At 43.1% G+C, this 19,969-nt stretch overlaps 1 protein-coding gene across 1 annotated transcript; it reads right to left on the reverse strand.

Moving 5' to 3' along the window:
• Nucleotides 1-14,403: 14,403 nt before the first annotated feature.
• Nucleotides 14,404-15,748, reverse strand: MFIFM68171_02222 (Rhodopsin domain-containing protein; the record flags this gene model as incomplete). Its single annotated transcript, XM_071057644.1, has 5 exons — nt 14,404-14,812; nt 14,877-15,256; nt 15,310-15,377; nt 15,451-15,487; nt 15,551-15,748. 5 exons carry the CDS (start codon nt 15,746-15,748, stop codon nt 14,404-14,406), a joined length of 1,092 nt encoding a protein of 363 aa, XP_070913745.1.
• Between the last annotated feature and the right edge of the window lie 4,221 nt (nt 15,749-19,969).

A 19,969-nucleotide genomic window follows, 5' to 3' on the forward strand; every position in this document is an offset into this window, starting at 1 on the left:
TACTGCGCCCACACCGACCTTACCCAGCTAGTCCTTATAGAGCCTCCCTCCTTCTAGGCTCCTGCCCTCAGGAGCCATCCGGGCTACATACCCCTTCATAGGTAATGCTATCGACAATCTTGTTTATAGGCCTTGTGCGTACTAGCTACGTAGTTGCCTGCCCCGTATAGCGCTCGAGGTATTAGATGTTGGGATACTGTCTATAGTGCTTTCTCGCGGTCCTCGAGTTACTACCGCATCGTCTCTTCTTCCTTACCTTCCTCGCCGCGTAGGCACTTACAGCCGCCGGAGTTTGTTATTGTATAGATGCTGCGAGTTATAAGCATAGAAGTGTCGGAGTCATTGCGTTATATAGTACAGCGATTATTGGGCTATATATTATTACCTTCCCTTAGTCTCAACAATAGTGTATACGCAGCCTTAATAACTTAGAAGTAGGGAGAGGGGGTTTTTACTGAGAAAGAGAAGTCAGAGTAGGTAGTATAAGATAATTGTATTTAGGTTATATGGTTATAGCAGGGAGACAGCTCTACCCTTACTTATTGTAGTCATCCTGGCTTAACTATCTCGAACTTCCTTTATACTGATCTTTAGCCTTATTTTTAGGAAAAGTAGAGCCTCCCCTAGTTCTGGGTATAAAGAGAGCTTCCTTCCCTCTAGTTCCTTTCCTCTCTTTTTCTTTATAGTCTTACTCTTATAGGTTATACCTTTCTTACTCCCTTACCTCTCTATCCTTTACCTATACTTTCTATACTTCTCTACCGCTTATTTTATACTTCTGTAGTTCGATCTGTTAACTGCCTAGTATATTGTAGTCGCTATCCCTGCCCTCGCCGCTCTTACTCTGCTCTCTCGCTCTATTCTCTGTACTCTGCTCTCTATATTCCCCCCCCCTCTGCTTAGTCTACTATATCAGACAAACGCCCTATAAGTAGTGCCCTCATTGCTTTTACAGGGTCTCTATATGTACTGATCCTTTTTTAGGCTGAAGATAATGAAGAGCCCGGCGGTCCCCCTAAGAAGTTTAAAGCCGTTCCTACGTCCCTTAGCTCCTCGGTAGGTTTCTGGTCCTCCCTTTTCCTATATTCGCTGCTCCTAACCTGCTTCTCTAGGCCGAAAACGACGTTACTCCGTCCTCCCCGCCTGCCGCTAACACCTCTAAGGTCCGCAACAAGCTCGCCGAAGGCGCCTACCGCGTTATTCTATAAATATTCCTCCTTCAGCCGCTAGCTCCCTACTAATTGTACGTAGCTGCCACTCGTACCTCTGCTGTATACTGAAGAAGGGTCCCTCTGCTAGCTACAAAAACTAGAAGAGCTCCGGTACCCGCTATTTCCGCTATATATACTACAACTATATCTACTTGCCGGTAGATTCTCCCCCTCTTATTTTATACTGCTCCTGCAGTGCTTGTTAGCGGCGTCTAACTATTTTTAGGTCCCCCCTGATACATTGAATACGGTAGTCCGGTTTATAGAGGCCTTTAACCGTATAGAGTTCCCTACCGTTGGTAAGGATATAAATTAATTTTTTTTTTTTTTTTTTTTTTTTTACTTCTTAGCTATATATTTCTTACGTTAATAGTGCTTTTCCTCAGGTTGCTAGTCTAGAGGAGGAGGTCCAGGAGACTAGTAATACCGCCCTATATACCTTCAAGGATTTCTCTGCCCCCCGGCCCCGGTCCGCCGAAGTCGCCGTCTACCGTACCAGCACTAACCGCACTGGTCGTATACTATACCTCCGCTACAATAGCGGTATTACTATAGGTTCGTCTTTCACTATCCCTACTGCTGCCGGTTCCTCGTCCTCGCCCTCTGGCACTACCCCTAAGCTCCCCCTCCTATTAGAAGCGTAGACTGCGGTCTTAACTAACATCTGGAAGCACTTAGGCGATATAGAGGCACTGCTTTCGCATATCGTGAACTACTTTACCCCTATTATAGAGGAGGGTAATACTGAGGTTAAGAGTAAGGAGGAGTAGATAGAGTACTACTTGGGTATAGGTTTTTCATAGGTTTTTAATACCCTTAGATAAATTAAAGTTTTTTTCCCTTACCTAATATACTCTTATATACTTATATTCTATACTACCCTTACGTCTTCGTAAACCTTACTTCGTATACCCTCAATAGTGGTCCATTATCCAAGTATTCCCTAGGTTCCTAGGTATTATCCTCAGGTAGATAGCCCTTCCATTTAATTAGGAACTACCTATTTCTTACTAAACCCCTATAGTCGATAATAGCTTCTACTTCGTAATACTGCTCTTCTAGCTCGACGTCGACCCTTTCGCGTTGCTCTTATACTTATTCCTCGCTACCCTTAAATAGCTCGAGTAGGGTAATTAAGAAAACTCGATAGATACGATAGTATTATAGAAGGTCTAGCTCGTATACCATCTTCCTATCGCCGATAATCTTAAGGATCTTAAAGAGCCCTAAATACTTATCTACGAGTTTACTGCTTAGACGCCACTACTTGAGGTACTTTATTAAAAGCCAAACCTACTAACTAACCTTAAACGTCTTATCCTCCTACTTTCGATTATACCACTTCTCGTAGTTCCTGTTAGTAGCGATAAGGATATCGTAGATCTTTTCACGGCTTGCCGATAAACGTCTTACTCGCTTATCTATAGCAGGAACTGAGTTCTTAGAGATTACTGCAAGATCTGGGGGATCTCGGGGGTAGAACCTATAGAGAAGAAAGGTTAGTATTAACCGCATTGCCATATAGTAGGAACCATTATAGGCATACTCTAATAAGGCATAGATAATACACCTAATTCACTTAATCGTAGCTACAGAACATATATAAGTAATACTCGAGTATCTAGTTTTGATACTCCGTCTATCTATCTATCTATAGGTGATACACGGTACTTAGGTACTGCTTAATACCTAAGAGCTCGTATAAGGTCTTCCAGAAGAAGCTCGTAAATAGGCTACCTCTATCGGATATAATAGACTAGGGAAGTCCGAAGGGTCGGTAGATATAGTCGAAGAACAGCTCTATAAAGGTGCTTACTATAAGCATTGCAGTTATTACAATATAGAGGGTGTACTTCGTGAACTTATCTACTACGACTAGGGTAGCGTTATATACCTTGCCTATCTAAGGGTCGATCGAGGTTGGTAGGCCTATAACGAAGTCTACTATAATTATCTACTATAGTCCGTCGGGTACTAGCAGCGCTATAAGTAAGCTGTAAAGGCAGTATATATACAGCTTCGTATATTAGTAGGTCACATAGTTGCTATTAACGTATATCACTACGTCCTCTCTTATAGACAGCTAAAAGTAATTGCGCCCTAGGCGCTTCTACGTCTTCCTAAAGCCTCTATAGCCCGTAGTCGGTACGTTATAATAGCTTTCAATTAGCTCGTACCTAAGGGATAGGGGAATATATACTCTGCCTTAATAACGGATGAGCCTGTTGTAAAGGGGTTGTTCTGGGAACACGTTGAGGGAGATGGATCACGATGTCTTAATACCGAAAAGACCTGGACCAGCGGGCGATATCTTGGTGAACAGCCTCCTATCAATTACACGGAGACTGATTCTTACAGATCAGAAGTTCCCCGCATGAGAGGGTTTCCTACGGGGTTCTTATCTACCCTAGTACAGTGACATCATCCACCGTCATTCGGCCGGTTCTCCCAGTCTTGCCCCGTAGCTCTCATTACACCTGTCCTCTCCTTCTCTCCAAAAGCCTTCGCTACTCCTATACCGCTACTTACAAGCATCAGACTGAAGCTATTAATCTTTTAGTTGCTCCTCGAGCAACACTTCTTCTAAAGACAGCTACCCTCCTATCGTCTAGGTTCTATAATCTCCGTTTTTAGCGCCTACAGTGCCTACGATAGACGTATGTTAATCAGGTGCAGCCTTATCGTAAGAGTCATTCCCTATACAACGGCAGAGGCCTTCGACGCCGAATATAGAATGAAAACTATAGGATAGCCTATCGGGGGGGCTAGCGCTAGCGATATATATCTACTTGTTGGCATCTAATATAGTATCTTCGTCCTTATCTATAGAGCTACAGCTGTACTTTTTACTGTAGTTCCAGACCTCTTGGACTACAATATTGCTCTAGCCTTCGTAGCTTAGCAGCAACCTCTTAAACTCTTCTCTTTCTTACTCAATAACTTCTTCGTCTTCTACTATTCTTATATACAGCGGCAGCGTAACTATAGCAGATAGTCGGAATAGTCTTCGGGCCGTAGCGACAACGGGGCAGGAGCTAGGGTTCTCCTATTGCCTATATTCAATCCTATTCTATAGGAGTTGAAGTAGCAGGTTCTTAGCGTCTTCACCTACCTCTTCTTCTTCTATATAGTCTAGCTTACACGAAAGTCTATTAATAGGGTTCTAAGTACTAGGGCGGTACTTAATAACGAAGTTAAATGCAGCTAAGTCATCGCTCTAATGTAATTACTACAAACTTAGTCTCTTCTTGGTCTTCTAGTACTCTAGGTTAAGGTAGTCTATTAGGACTATAACTGAGACCTGAGTATAAAGGAGATATTGAGACTAAGTTTAGAACGTATCGACGAACGTAAGTAGCTTCCTATCTCCGGTACCGTAATGTATTTCTTTAGGTATAAACTTCTTCGATCTAAAAGCAATAAGGTGCTAACGATTCTTATAAAGCTATGAAAGTACTACTCCAATCGCGTGCTTTGAGGTATCTATCACTATATAGATAGGTAGAGAAGGATTGAAGTACCTAAGGATAGAGGCTTCGCCGAATTTGTATCTAAGTAGCTCGAATATCTCGGTTACCTCCTTTGTAAGCTCGAATAGGCACTTCTAGTCGCTATATAGGAGGTCCATTAAAGGGGTATAAATCTTCGAATAGTTCCTAATAAAGCGACGGTAGAACCCTATAAATCCTAAGAAGATTTAAATATTATATATACTATAAAGGAGCGGCTACTGTATAACGGACTCGACGTAGGATAGCTCTATAGCGATCCTCTCAGATAAGATTATATACCTTAGGAACTCGACTTCAGTAGTATAGAATTGGTACTTCTTGAGATTAGTATAGAGGTCAGCCTTCTCTAATCGATCGAGGACTTCCTTTATATACTACTTATACGCTGCTTCGTTATCGCTATAGATCAGGATATCGTCTAAGTAGACGATATATATAACGTCTACTAGCCTAGATAACACTTAGTTGATATATATCTGGAAGGTTATTAGGGCGTTGGCTAGCCCTATCGCTATTATATAGAACTCGTAGTAGCTATATCGTATACAAAAGGTGGTCTTCTATTCATCGCCTTTGCTGAGCCTAATACGATAGTATATATCCTTTAAATCGATCTTAGTATAGATCTTAGCTGTTAATAGACAGTTAAGGATCTCTCTAATTAGTAGGATAGGTACGCGGTTCTTACGTATTACTACGTTTAGCCCTCGGTAGTCGACAATAAAATGCAATTCGCCTCTCTTTTTTGGGACGAATAAGATAGGGGCGCCTGTAGGGCTTATAGAGAGTCGTATCTAGCCCTTTTTAGTAGTAGCCCTGAGCTACTTACGTAGGGTCTTAAGTTCTATTACCCCTAACGGGTAAATTAGTCCCTAAGGCAGCTGTACGTTGTCTACGAGCTTAATATAGTGCTTTACCGATGTCTTAGGGAAGGGCAGGATCTCCGACTTATAGAACAGCTTTTTATATACCTGGTAAGCCTCTAGGAGCTACGGCTACTCCAGCTTATACGCTATATTAGCAAGGTCCTTGTTAGAGGGAATAATAGCTGTAAGGGCAAATACCGATCCGACTTACTATTACTTAGGTTTAACGTATAAGTTTACTTACAACGCCTTAGGCAGGTAAGCCTATGTCTTAGCCTAGAAGTCAATATCGGGATTGGCTATTTCGAGCTAGGGTTAGCCGAGTAGGATGACGAAGGGTTTAATATCTGCGATAACAAAGTATAGGAGATATATCTAAGCTCTGCTTTTATAGTCGACGGCATATATATAAAGGGGATATACTCTGTAGGTCTATATGGGTTGATTTCCAATACCGGTAATCCCTACCGATAGCTCGAAGTGCTTAAGGAGGGAGTGTTTAGTAAAATAGCTATAGCTAATCAGATTATAATCTGCTTTTAAGTCGAGTATTATAAGTATCTTTTTCTAGCTTCTTTATATCCTGACTATTATATCGGACTCTATATAACGAGAGATATCTCTGGTGTTGTCTTATTTCTCTGTCACTGTGGCTCCTATGTATTCCTATAAAGGGATCTGGTTGCTACTAGTGGTAGAGTGGTCGCTAGGGTACCGAAGTGATGTATGCCCTACTTGATTATAGTACTGGTATACCGCTTGAGGGTAATTGGTTGAATAGTGCTCCGGCTAGTTATAGGTATAGTAGCGTTGTTGCTACTTATCTGCCCTCTCCAGTGCTAGGGGGTTGGACGGCCCCGATAGATAGTTTCTAGCGATATAGCCCTCCCTTCTGTAGTTGTAGTAGACGATATTATGCCTTAGTTGTGCTAGCAGAGCTTAGGTACCTCTCTTAATAGACTCTAGTGCTGTAGGGGGTTCTAACGGGGGTCGTAGTCGGAAGTGGTATCCCGAAGTCCCTTTAACCTGCTTGTAAGGACCGGCTGAGCGGGTGTAAAGGGGGTTGTTCTGGGAACACGTTGAGGGAGATGGACTACGATGTCTCAGTACCGAAAAGGTTTCGATCAGTAGGCGATAGCTTCACGAACAGCCTCCTATTGTCATTGACTACACAGAGACTAATCCTTGCGGATCAGAAGTGCCCCGCGTGAGAGAGTTCCCTCACGGAGTTCTTATCTATCCTATATCGTGACATCATCCAGCATCATTCGGCAGGTCCTCCTAACCTTCGTCTGGAGACTCTCGTTACATACGTTGAACTCTCTACCCTTAAGGTAGAGGACTATTAGAAGGTTCGTTTGAAGGAGTATATAGCTTATAAATAGTGACTTCCTAGCTTAGAAGCTATTACAGACATTGCGTAGTCTCTACAACCCTTTTACACTTTCTAAGACCGCTAGTACCACAATCTTTACTTCTTCTAAACACCTTAGCTGCAGTAACTATACCAGAGAATAAGAGAGCTTAGAAGCATCTTCGAAGATTCAGCTAATCTACCGGGTATCAAGATAACGTTATTCATAGAGTTCAGCTACTAAGCTACGTAGTTACCCTATATATACTAAGACTATATAAAGTGTACGAAGAAGAGAGAAGATAATGTAATATAGAAATAGTTTCTTCTATCATCAAGTAATGAAATGTTGCAGAAATACACATTTACACCCACATACCCACCAAAAACAAGGGAGAGGGCAAAGACGGCCAAATGCCAGATAGACAAGATAGACAAGACAGGCCAGGCAATACCACTACAAATTGGGTCCCTGCAACCTAAACATGGTTAAAACAACATGTGCTGATAGAGCTCCTTCTGATCAGAGGGAAATCACTTTGCACACAAGGAGAGCTCGTCAATTGAGCTTGCAACAAGTGTGAAGAAAAGTACTAAATTGATTGTCTTGTCTAAGGAGCAATGGCCAGGATGGCCCTACTTATGGTGCGAAAGAAAAATAGGTCCACGGCAAGTTCTAGCTCCCGGGGCACCATCTTAGCAACTGCGTCTCTTTGATCAGAGAGACCCTGCCCTCTGGGAATAGATTTCTCTAACTCAGTAACAACTATTAATTAGGTCTAACTACATCTTTATTTCGATTATTCTATTGCTTGCAGTATAAGTATATAGTATACTACCTATAATTAGCTTACTTCTAAGGCATTATTGTAAAAGAGCTATATTATCACTACTTGAAAGCTGTAAGAAGTCCTTGAGAGTTACGAGAATTCCTTGAGAGCTATGAGAAGTCCTTGAGAGCTGTGAGAAGTCCTTGAGAGCTACGAGAAGTCTTGTATATGAGGGAGCTCTTCTACTAGGTATAATTGTGTTCACTGTTTAAAAGCTACGAGAAAGTCCTATATAGAAGAGAGATCCTCTATTAGGTAAGATTTGCTAAGCCATTAGAGTACCTCTAGTACTTATTAGACATAGTGTTTAGAAGGTGTTATAAATAAATAATCGGTTAATAGGCCTATTAAATAAGTGTGAGCCTAGCGTTTACTGCCATTAGATAACTCTAGAGATGCGAGATAAGGAGGTAGCAATACCTAACTAGTCTGTAGTATAGAAGGGTAGTGAAGACAACTAGGAGCACTGCTATAGAGGAGTATAGACACTGTAAAAGAGCATTAGTCTTCTAAGATAACGCGTAAGTAGGTCTGCTTTTAAGTAGCATCTCTGTTTAATAGACTTGTAGGTAGAAGTTAGAAAGGTATAAGCACTTGCCTTAGAAGGAACCTTTACTAGGTTATTGAGGTAGCTTTAGTACTTATCAGGCATAGCGCTTAGAAGGCGTTATAAAAGAGCAATCGGTCAATAAATCTTTTAGATAAGCGTAAGCTCAGCACTTACCGCCGTCAAGCAATCCAGAGATATGAGATAGGGGGTAGCGAAGACAACCAGAAGCTCTGCTGTAGAAGAGCTGAGACGCTGCAAAAGAGCATTAGTCTTGCAAGATAGTATAACAATATCACCGTTTATGACGCGCCTAAGTAGCTTCAGTGTCTGCAATTAATTTTGCTAGTTAGCAATCTAAGATACAAGTTCCAGAGGGGAATTATAGAGAGAGTAAGGTAGTTAATCAATACCGTCAGCGTCAAAAAGTAGAGTTACATTCCCCACCCACCCAAACGCAGTCGCTTCCCATAACACGCCTCCCAATCCTATTCTTCTACTTCAAACAACTATAACTTTGTCAATTCTGAGCTAAAATACATGCCTTTGGTATTGAATTAAACTCTAATGTCCGTTCTATAGAAGGGAAAAGGAAGTTCCTTACTCCTGAAGAACAGGCTTCAATTGTTACGGCTCGAATAGCTGGGATCCCTCGGAAGATTGTGGCCGACAACTTTGACTGCAGTTTAGCCTGTGTCTCCCGTATAGTACAACGCTTCCACAACTGTAGTACCGTTGAAACTACGCCTCGTTCGGACTATCCAAGGAAGCTCAGCCCCTATACTACCTAATATATGGTTCAGATGATAAAAAGGAACCCGTATATGAGCTGAGTTACGTTAGTTAGTTCCTGCCTTGTGGGCGTGACAAAGAACACTATATACAAGATCTTAGGTAAATATTTCAAGTGTAAATTCAGGTCTATCAAACGTATCGCCCTTAACAAGCAAAGAGCAACCAATCAGCTTACATATGCAAAAGACCTAAAGCGTAAGGAAGCGATATTGATGGAGGTAAACTGACTTACCTAGGCTATATTATGGAACCTGCTGATGCCCTTGAATTCAGAGGGTCTACTCTGATGAGTCGTCTATTGCTACTGCCCCGGATACTTTCAATGGCTAGATTTTTCACACCCCAGAGAGCAAATACAACAAAGAGGTTGTCAATATCCAGGCACACATCAAGGCTGAGATTATAGTTATGGTATAGGAGATGATATAGATAGGGGGGATATCCCTCTTAGTAATCATAACTAGTGATCCTGATATCCCACGCTAAGGATATATAGTTAATAGCTCTATCTGAGCTCTAGAAGAGGGTCTAGCTCCCTGCTATCAACTCTAGCACTTTTTTTCATCAGGATAACGCCAAAATCTATACGGCAGACAAAACGAAGAATTGGCTTGAACAGCATAGAATCTAGGTAATGGAACACCTCTCCTACAATCCAGATTTAAATCCAATTGGGCATGTCTGGAAGAAAATGAAGGACATCCTATATAAGGACTTCTCAGGTCTACACTTACTCAAGAAAAACGAGGCTAATATTGCAAAAGTAGAAGTGGCCCTGAGAGAGGCGTAGGATAGGGTGCCCTAGAACTTGATAAACAGGCTAATCCAATCTATGCCTAGATGCCTAGCTGCAATGTGTAAGGTAAAGGCTAGTATACCAAGTATTGAAGTCTAGTTAAATACCTTCAATTTGATCAAGTCTGCGTTCAATTTAGCCCAGTTTTGACTATGTTGTGGCTGTTTCTGTAGAGAGGGTATCAAAGTAAGTGTGGTGTGCTAAGGAAGTGACTCTACTTTTTGACTGTAACTTTACGTTGCAGCTATAGTTATGCAGCTAAGAAATATCTATTACGCAGTTGTAGGTAGTAGTCAGTCAGTTCAATTCAGCCTTTGCGATAGTCAGTTCAATTCAGCCTTCGCGAGATTAGTTCGTTGTAGTTATAATTACGTAGTTAAGGAGCATCTATTGCACAGTTATAAATAATCAATCACAGAGAACTCTATATGGATTCCGAGAGAAACCTGAGTAAGAGGGAGTACTTTATTAGATGTAGGAGAGATGTTAGGGTTAGGGTTATAGCTATAGACGTCAGGCTCTGGAGGTGCTGTAAAGATCTATAAATTGCCAGCTTCGTCATAGTTTTAGAAGTTTCAAAGTTCAACACTATCATCTACTACCTCCTTACGAGTGATAGTTGCGTAAGCACTGCTCTTATAATGCAAATCATCCTCTCACTCTCCTTTTCCATTCCTATTTTGATCTGATATATACTTACTATCCTTCTTATATAACGCATTTTATAAACGAGTAGTACATATAAGCGAGCAGTATACTTTCTACTATCTACCTATAACTATCCTAAATTACAACACAACTACTAGGAAATAATAATAACCGAACCAGAAATAGATAAATCAAATGATTCTCTAGCCTCTTAACATATATGTGTATTATAGCCAGGCTTGCTGCACAGACCATAACACTGAATCTTCGTACTAGACTCCTCTATACTACTACTATTTGTGGTCTTTCATAGATTATCTACTCATTTACAGCCTTTTGATCTAGTAGATCCTGTGTTTCTTATATAGTAAGAGACTCTCTAAACTGTATACATGTTTTTTTGGCTCCTCGTTGCTTACTAAGCTCCTTATTAGCCCTTTATAGTATTAAGACCTCTGTACATAAAAGGGCTACTTCATATATCATAGCCATTGTACCTTTAGCTAATTAGTCTATAGCAGCTAGTATAGGTGTCGGAGAACTGCTCTGGTGGTTGGATATCTGGCTTTGATAAGGTTTTTCTATGAGGTAATCTCTTAGAAGTTTTATGGTATTTGAGATTGCTAAGGTAGTGCTGTATCTGGCTGTGAGATTAGTGGATTTGGAGTTCGGAGACGTATATCTATTTTGGAAATAACCCTTTCTAGATTATACAGTATAAGGCTAGCTCCGGTAAAGGCTCCTTGGATATTCTTATCAGTAAAAGCAGCAAAAAATGCCTCTTTAAATGTACAGAGAAATTCCAACTTAGTGATATACGTAATATATATATGTATTAACTCCTCGATTTGATTACTATAAACTTTATTTAATAGCCTAAAATAACTAACATCTAATAGCTGGACTAGATACGAGGAATGCAGAGGTATATAAAGCGTAATGATATTGTGCTCCTGGTAATAGATTTCGAATTAGTCGGAGTAGTAACTATTGTGGCCGTCGAGGATTAAAAGCCGGTATTTCCCTTTTGTCCAAGATACCGTATGAAAATCGAAGTGCCAGATCTAATCTAGGCCTTTCTCATTGGTAGTCTAGCCATTGTTAGTTATTCTAATATACCAGGTAGCTAGAAGATTATAATCTCGATACCAGCTTTCCTAATGATATTTCCCCTTTAAAAGGATAAATAGTAAGATAGCCTAGCCTTAAACATTCACTCCTTGAATAACTATAGCCTACTCACAATTACTAAGCAGGACTTTTTTAGCTTTCTATAGCTATTAGAGGTAGTACAACTATACTAGTAGTAATTATACCTATTATAAACCTAGTCTCGTCAAAGTTATATATATCTTTATTAAGGATATTATATTTAGCTTTGGTATTGCATACAAGTATAAACTACTCGCAAATAATCTTTAGATCTTCGTATTTAGTTCTCTAGTAGTCGTATCTACGCATAAAACGCGTTCGGAGTTCTAGTTAGTATTTGACAAAGTTGTGAGCCTAGAGCTTGCTGATAGAGGGCGTATTGTATTCACGTGGGAGTCAGTTGGCTATATCTTCCACAAAACGAAGCTGAGGAGGGAATGCACGTATAGAATGCGCGTATATAGAGCTTAGATATATACTGAATAATCATATACTCCTCTAGATCCGTAAGTTTTCATGAATTAGCTGGAGTATCGTGTCGTGCAGGCCGACTGTCATGTTGGGTAGACAAAGTCATTGTTGGTATGTTATAGATCGTAGCTGTCTTTCGAAGACTAATTTTTAGATCATCTTGTATAGCCTTGAAGGCTAAAATAATCCTGGATTCGATTGAGGAGGAATCTATGGTAAAATAATAGTAGAATTAGTAAGAGAAGTTAGAAGGTCATGTTATGCTAAGAAAGTGTACTGCTCACTTATATATACCACTTGTTTATAAGATATGTTAATACTATATTACTTTTCTTAAAGTTTATAATAGAGACTATTTATATCTATTAACGTAGCCTAACTATCGTTATCTGATACTACTAGTTGATTATCTTTTCTTACACCTATAGCGTAGTTCTAAAATGAGACTTATATCTTGAATCTTACTATATTACCTAATTTCGTTCCTCAAAACTCTTAAGGTAAACTATAAGTAGTTCGTATCACTTATCTCTATAAGTACTAAACGGTAGTTAAGAGTTAGAATACTAGAATAGAGAGAGCTCTATATTTGCTAGTTGGAAAATAACTAGCGAATATAGGGAGATACTTGGGAGGCTAAATATTCTAGAGGTTTAGCGTACTCTATTGCCGAGATTAAAAGAGGTGAGGTTTTTACCTCTATTAGCTACTTCAGAGGTTTTGTATTTATAGAGAGCTGTTTCTAATACTCGTCTTTCATAAATCCCGCTTCTTTAATATATATTTAACTACTTAGAGGATTATAGAGCAGCTCGTTTACCTTATAATAGATAAGTAGAATTCAGTAAAATCTAATCCTACTTACTTGTATAATATAGGCTCGTACTTATTCTTTGAACTCGTTCGCTTAGTATAAATTGTTCTCTACGAAGTTTATTAATTTCGTACTTCTTTAAACGTAGCTTACCGTCTTCAGCTAGAGGTATAGAGGATACCTGTTATCGCTTCTAGACTGGGTCTAGACTGAGTTCAGATATGACGACGGATAGCTTGCTTTTAGATAGGTGCTGGTGGATCCTGTAATATGATTTAGTTTGTTGCTTAATATCTATAAGCTTACTACCGAGTTCTTTTCTTACTAAGATTTAGCCTAGGAGTCCTATACCGGGATAGACTAATATAACTCTATCTGGTGATAGTAACTCTGATGATCCGGTCGCCAGAACTATAACCTCTAACCGAAATCCCTGTTTGTAAAGAAGGTCAATGGGTGATCGTATAGGCGGCAGCGTATTTATGGAAGGCTGCAATGAGAACGGTGTTTAACCCCATGTAAATACAACGGCAGTTACGTAGCTCTGCCCGCGAAAGGAAAACCTGAACTACTACGAAGCTAAAAAAAAAAAAAAAAAAAAAAAAGGAACCCTCTCTCCTTTTGGGATGGCGCTGTCATTGCTAAAAAGGGTACAGCACGTGTGCCCATAAAAATGGAAAGTGGAAGGAAGAAGAAGAGGAGCTATTTCGGATAGGGTATTAAACAGGGGAATAGGAGGCGAGAGGAATAAAAGATGTCTGGACGGGCTGGCATTGCGCAGCAGCTATCTGCACCAAGGAAGGAGATAGGAACAGATAAAGAGCTGTGACCAATCCTTCGTCCACATTTTGCATTACTTTTTCTTGATAAACCTGAATCCGCTCGGGAGCTGAGTCATTTGTACCTTGTCGGTAGGATATGTTAATATGCTGCCTAGTAGCTACCCCATATCTGGGATGAGCGGCATTGGCAACGATATTTAATATTATCATGAAGGGAGTTTTGAGCAATGGGACGGAAGAAAATATGTTTTTTTCCTTCTCTTTTTTTGAAGGACATGAAGATGAGCGGGGAAAAAACCATTTCCTGGAATAGGCAGAAGACACAGAAGCCTTCCTCTGCTGCGTGCTTGGCACATGCAGGGCATAACTTGATAAAACCCGGATGGCCCGCCGGCCGTGAAGGACGAATGTATTCGAGCTAGCTCTTGAATAAGTATTGGTAAAAGTACCCCAATTCCCTGATTAATCCCGGCCATAAAAAAGGAGATGCGGTGGAAACTCCCAAGATACCAAACCATAATCCCAAATGACGAAAAACGAGTGCCCCTCACTCCCCCTTTGGCCTCCTGGCTCTCTGGCCTGCTGCCGGGGCCATCGGTGTTGGATATGACAATCTTGCTCTCCATCAGTGACAGTTAGCGGCGACGGACGTCAACGAGCTGCTGCACCGACCGCGGTCCGGCGGCGGCCACACGGCCTCGCCCAGCTCCATTTTGCCGTCGCAAGAGTCGCCGCTGCTGGCTTGCACCGTCTCGCCCGAGATGAGGTCGAGATGGTCGCCGAGCCGGGGGCTCGGATGCCACCGCCCGGGCGTGTTAAGGTAGTTCGCGGATGGAGGGCTGACAGGCCGCCCGCGGAAGGCGTCGCGCAGGCGCCGGTACAGCGGGCGCAGAGTGACAACGGCGGCGCAGGCGATGCCGACGTTGATCTCGATAATCGCGTAGATGACGCTGGGGACCTTGTCCCACATAGGGTCCTTGGAGTTGGCCGAGGGTAAGAGGGTCTGCATGCGGATGATGGAGATTATGCAAGCTCTGGGGCAATGGTTAGCAAGAAGGGACCAAGATACAGGGGGGGAAAAGAAAAACGTCCTCTTACGCGGCACCAAAGGCCAACACGATGCCGATCAGCACGCGCTGCAGCACCGGCGCGTTGGAGTGCCGCAGCACGAGCAACGGGCCTAGCAAGATGACAAAATCCATGACCATGTTCCAGGCCTGCGACGCAAAAACGAACCACATGCTATGAAAGAGGCACCGCACACCTGGCATTCCCGGTGTCCACTGCGACTCGAACGGCAGGCAGCGTACCGCGCGCAGCACGATGAAGGTGGCGTATCCAATGCAGTTGATGGCAATCAGGCCCTGGAACAGGCGCCGGTCGAGCGGCATAACACTCACGCGGGTGAACTGGAGGAGGATGGATAGCTTGAGGAAGAAGTGGCAGAGCGAATACAACTGGCTGACTGTCACGCCGACCTGTGGTTATTAGGCAGTTAGCGAGGTGGCTATCCTGGATGCAGGTGACTGACCTTGAGAAACTCGGTCAACTCCGCCTTGCTAATCGTCTCGATGTGTCGACCAGTGCCGTAAACGACCGCTGGACGAAAAAAAAGGAAAAAACGTCAGCAACAAGCACCGCCATACGACCGGACGGGGACAGGACGGCGTACCTAACTGGTTGCATACAGACATGATGATGGAGCAGGCCTAAGGCAGCCCCGTCAGCATCTGTCCACTTGCATGTCATCTCTGCGATCTACAGTTATATACCATGGCGATGACAATGGCAATGTCCTCCCAAAAGCGCTTTCGGACGATGACTAGCCGTGTGTAAATGCGCAGTGCCACGAGTACCAGTGCAAACATTGCGCAGACGACGTTGGCTATCGTCACCTGGTAACCCCGGGACTCGGACGCGCGGGCCGGATCCAGCGGCACGGCGCTGTCGGCGGTTGAGTTGGTCGACATGGTTCAATTCGCTGCGCGCTAGCCAACTGTGCCGCAGCTACCGACTGTGCCGAAACGGTAGTTTGACGTCGGGTTTTGGGTTCCGGAGGATAGGTTAGGCGGTCAGCGATGGACACCGCTAGAACGGAGACTAGCGCACCATAAAGGTAACATCTGGCGGATTGCGGACCCGGGCGTGCAGCAGCGGATCATTTAATCTTTTAAATCTGCTCTTTCGTGCCCCCTGACCAGCCCCGGGGAACCTCTCCCTCCTGTCCCGGCTCTGGCCTGTCTCGGGGTTCCGTCTTTTCTGCTGTGGCTTGCCCGGGGACGCATCGCGGCACTTTCCGCCCCTGGAAGAACCGTCGACTTGGGCCGTGGCTGCAGCGCCCAGGCGCCACTTCTAAGGATCGCCCTTTTGAGGCCCTGGGTCGCATAGCATTCGAGCGGGGCAACGGTTGCACTGAGTTATGTCTCTCTTTCTCTCTTTCTTTCTCTTTTTCTCTCTCTTTCTCTCTCTCTCTTTCTCTCTGGTTGCACTCTTGCTGCAATCTTTTTCTACCTAGAGCCGGCGTTAAGAGGGCAGAGACGCCAAATGTCGCGATCAGAAAGGGTTTAGCGCTGCCAAGAGTTAGAGCGTAGTTAGCCGTTGGGGATCTCTTTTGTATATATACCGCTCAAAGTCTCCTATATATTGGGATCTGTTGGAAATGAGGACTGTCGTCGCAAATGAGCGACCCACTTTGTACAGCTGGGGGCACCTGCCGACAGGTGTCGGATCATGTGACGGGTGCGCCCAGGGGCTATCTTCCTGAGCTCCCTGCTTCCTAAGCGATATCTACAGTATAACAACATAACAACAGGGCGACTGCCCAGCCCATTGAAAAAGACCTTCTAGGAGGTATGGATCTATGCCCAACGAGCCTAATTGATCAAGTGGGTGCCACAGACTGTAGTTCCAACAGTTATGAGCCCGGCGAGCGATCTTTTGCTTCTACGATCAAGAACTTCAGTCAGATACGCACCTGTCAAAAGGATCAGGTGCCAAAGGATCAGGATCACAGGATCTAGTGTGGGAGCCAAACCCATGTACTCTATTGAGCTAAGGAAGACTGGCAGCTAGCTGCGCCACTGTACGGACGTCATCCTGTACGTGTATCTCGTCTATAAAAGGAGTAAACTCTCCAGCAAAGATAGACGGGAGGCACAGAAGAGAAGCAACACAATCAAGACAAGACATATAAAACCCTAAACTGTCATTCCCAAGATTCAGAGGTACCGTGTTTCCGACAATTAAGAGTCTCATTCGCTCAACCTCCGATTAGCAAGCCAACAAAGGAAGCACAATTAAAAGCATCCCTGAATCCGATTCAAGATGACAGCTGTCAATAACGACAAAACTGTTTTCCTGACTAGCTCCGACGACTGGGAATCCTGGAACCTGCAGTTCCAAGCCCAGGCCGTTGCCAGGAATACGTGGACCCAGATTCAAGGCCTAACCCCATTTCTCAACGAGCCTACGGCTCCGGACCCAGTACGTCATAAGCATAAGAACCCTACTCAGTCAACTACTACGGCTAGAGGCCATACCGAATCTGTAGTTGAGGATGACTAGACGGCAACCCCGGCTACGGGTTCAACTACGTCAGCAATTAGAATCGGCGATCTTACGGCAGACGGTTTTCGTACCTTCTAACTCGAATAGTCTATTTACCAAGCCGAGCTCAAAAAGTACGAGCAACAAGCCGATAAGATCGAGCGGCTGAAGTAGTGGATTCTGAAGACAGTTAGTCTACATTACCAGCTTACTTCCTACGACCCGACCGAGACAATCTCAGAATGGTATTCGGCTCTTCAAACCTAAGCCGGTATCAGTAACGACAAGGCACTCTCAGACGCTCGCGAAGTCTATCGACAAGCCATCAAACCCCTCGTACGAGTTCCCAAGAACCTAATCAGGTAGTCCGAAAATTGGGAGCAAGCACTCTCTAACGCCTAAAAGAAGAAAGTTCCTGAAGCTCTATCGACAAGCACCTAGTTCCAGGATTTCACTGATACAGTAAAGCTGATCATGAGTTACTGGGTTACGGCCTATAAACTAGTGAAAAGAACAAAGGTATCGCAGTTAACTCTGGCCTACCGTTAGGTGGCTAACGACTTTTGGGAGGAGGTAAAGCAGTCAACAAGAGCCTGCAGACCGGGTAGCTACCGGATAGCAAAAGGCGCGTTTGGCCCTTCCTTCGCTACCACAAAAGGTAGTAAAGAGACCTATCAGGAAGACGCTTCTGATAGCGAAGTCAGCCCTTGTAGTAATGGGGGGGAACAAAATAATAGTCAACGAACGTAATAAGGTGGCTCTGGCAGTAGCAAACCTAAAAAGCGGTGGAATAAAGCCCCGGGCAAGGCCGAGACCCTAGAGGGTAAAAGACCTAAAATAGGGCCAAGGAAGGCCTTAGGTACAGCCACAACCACATATCCCTATTATAGCCAGTTCCACTATTTACAGAGATACTACTATGCCTTTCCGGAATTAGCACCTAAAGGTTTTACTAAAAGAAACCACGTTTGGATTAGGGTCGACGAAACCTTAAAGGATCTAACATTACAAAAAGAAGTCAAGAAGCTGAGGTATCAGATAGAGTTACAGAGTTAACTAGGCCGGAAAATCGGCTACTGCCCTAGTAGTTTTCTGATTGCAAAGACAGCCTTCTTAACAGCTGAATATCCTTTAAAAAATTCAGTTATCCTAGACTCTGGAACTACCATTTACATCTTTAACTAAAGATACAGGTTCAATAATTATAAGAAGGCCGAGTCTGGCAACTACGTATAGGCCGGCAATAGCCCAGTACCTATCTAAGGGTACGGAGATATAGATATCCAGATTCAGGGGTACCAGCCGTCACGACCTCGATAGTAACAGATACGACAACGCTGACTAAAAACTACCTATATCTTACAGCTTCAATATATGGTCTACTGCCCTAAATTTGTTTATAACCTAGTATCTTTACAGCAACTACGAAAGCAAGGGATCTGGTAGGATACAAGTCCTAGTAACAACTGCCTACAGAGGTCCAACAGCTTCGTCCTTAGCTACCTAGTGGATTGATATAACCAATTTATCCTAGAAGACCTACCTCGCACCTATTCTAATACAGCCTTTGTCATACGCCATAAAGGTTTAATACCTATACCAAAGGACGGCCCAGTAAAGCGATTGCTGACTTATAGCACTTACGGCTTAGCCATCCTGGCTCACAGGCATTGGAGCACCTCGTCCAGCATATATAAAGCATATAGATCAAGGAGCCTACTACAGTCGAATATGAGGTATATAGAATCTCTAAGGCTAAACTTCAAATCTGATAACAACCTAGAGTCCACAACGAAGGTCCAGATATACGCTTTACTATTGACCTCTTCAATTTCAAAAAAGGGTATAACGGTTACCGATATCTGTTGTTGATAGTCGATAGGTAGTCCAGGTTAGCCTAAGACTACTACCTTCAGGACAGGGAGGCTGAATCTATTATCTCAGTACTTGATCATTTCTTCGGTACCCTAGAACAACGATACCAACTACAGCCTAAGGTAGTAGAATGCGACAACGAATTCCATTAGCCAGTTATTAAGGCCATCTTTATACGACGCTTTATCAAGGTCGAGCCTTCGGCACCCAATACGCTAGTGCAAAATGGGGGCGCCGAACGCTCAAGGGTATGATCATAGAAAAGATTAAGCAATGCAAGCCGGTACTAAATTTCCTGTAATATTTTGGCTAGAGATTGCTAGAGCTGCAGTCTACCTATATAACCAGACCCCCAAATACGGGTACAACTGGAAGACCCCGTACAATCGATTCTATACCTACCTTGCCTATAGAGATGGTATAGTAGTGGAAGATAGGAAGCCAGACCAAGCTCATCTCCGAGTTTACAGCTATAAAGCCTTTGCCTTGACAACAAGTGCTTAAAAAGGGGTATTCAACAAGCCTAAAAATCTTCGGCAATAGAACCCAAAGCTGGAACTAAGAGCCTAGATCGGTTACCTTATCGGATATAGCTCTTTAAATATCTATAGGATTTAGAACCCGGTAACCAACAAGGTGATTAGTATAAGGGATATAGTATTTAACGAAAAGGAGATCTTCAACGGGGACATCCAAGCCCTGAAAAACAACTGCCTGCATCTCCAACTCGACGAACTGAGCTATCTCCTTACAACTATATAACTACCTAA

The sequence above is a fragment of the Madurella fahalii genome (genome assembly GCF_045866475.1).
Source record: "Madurella fahalii IFM 68171 DNA, scaffold_1, whole genome shotgun sequence".
NCBI lineage: Eukaryota > Fungi > Ascomycota > Sordariomycetes > Sordariales > Madurella > Madurella fahalii.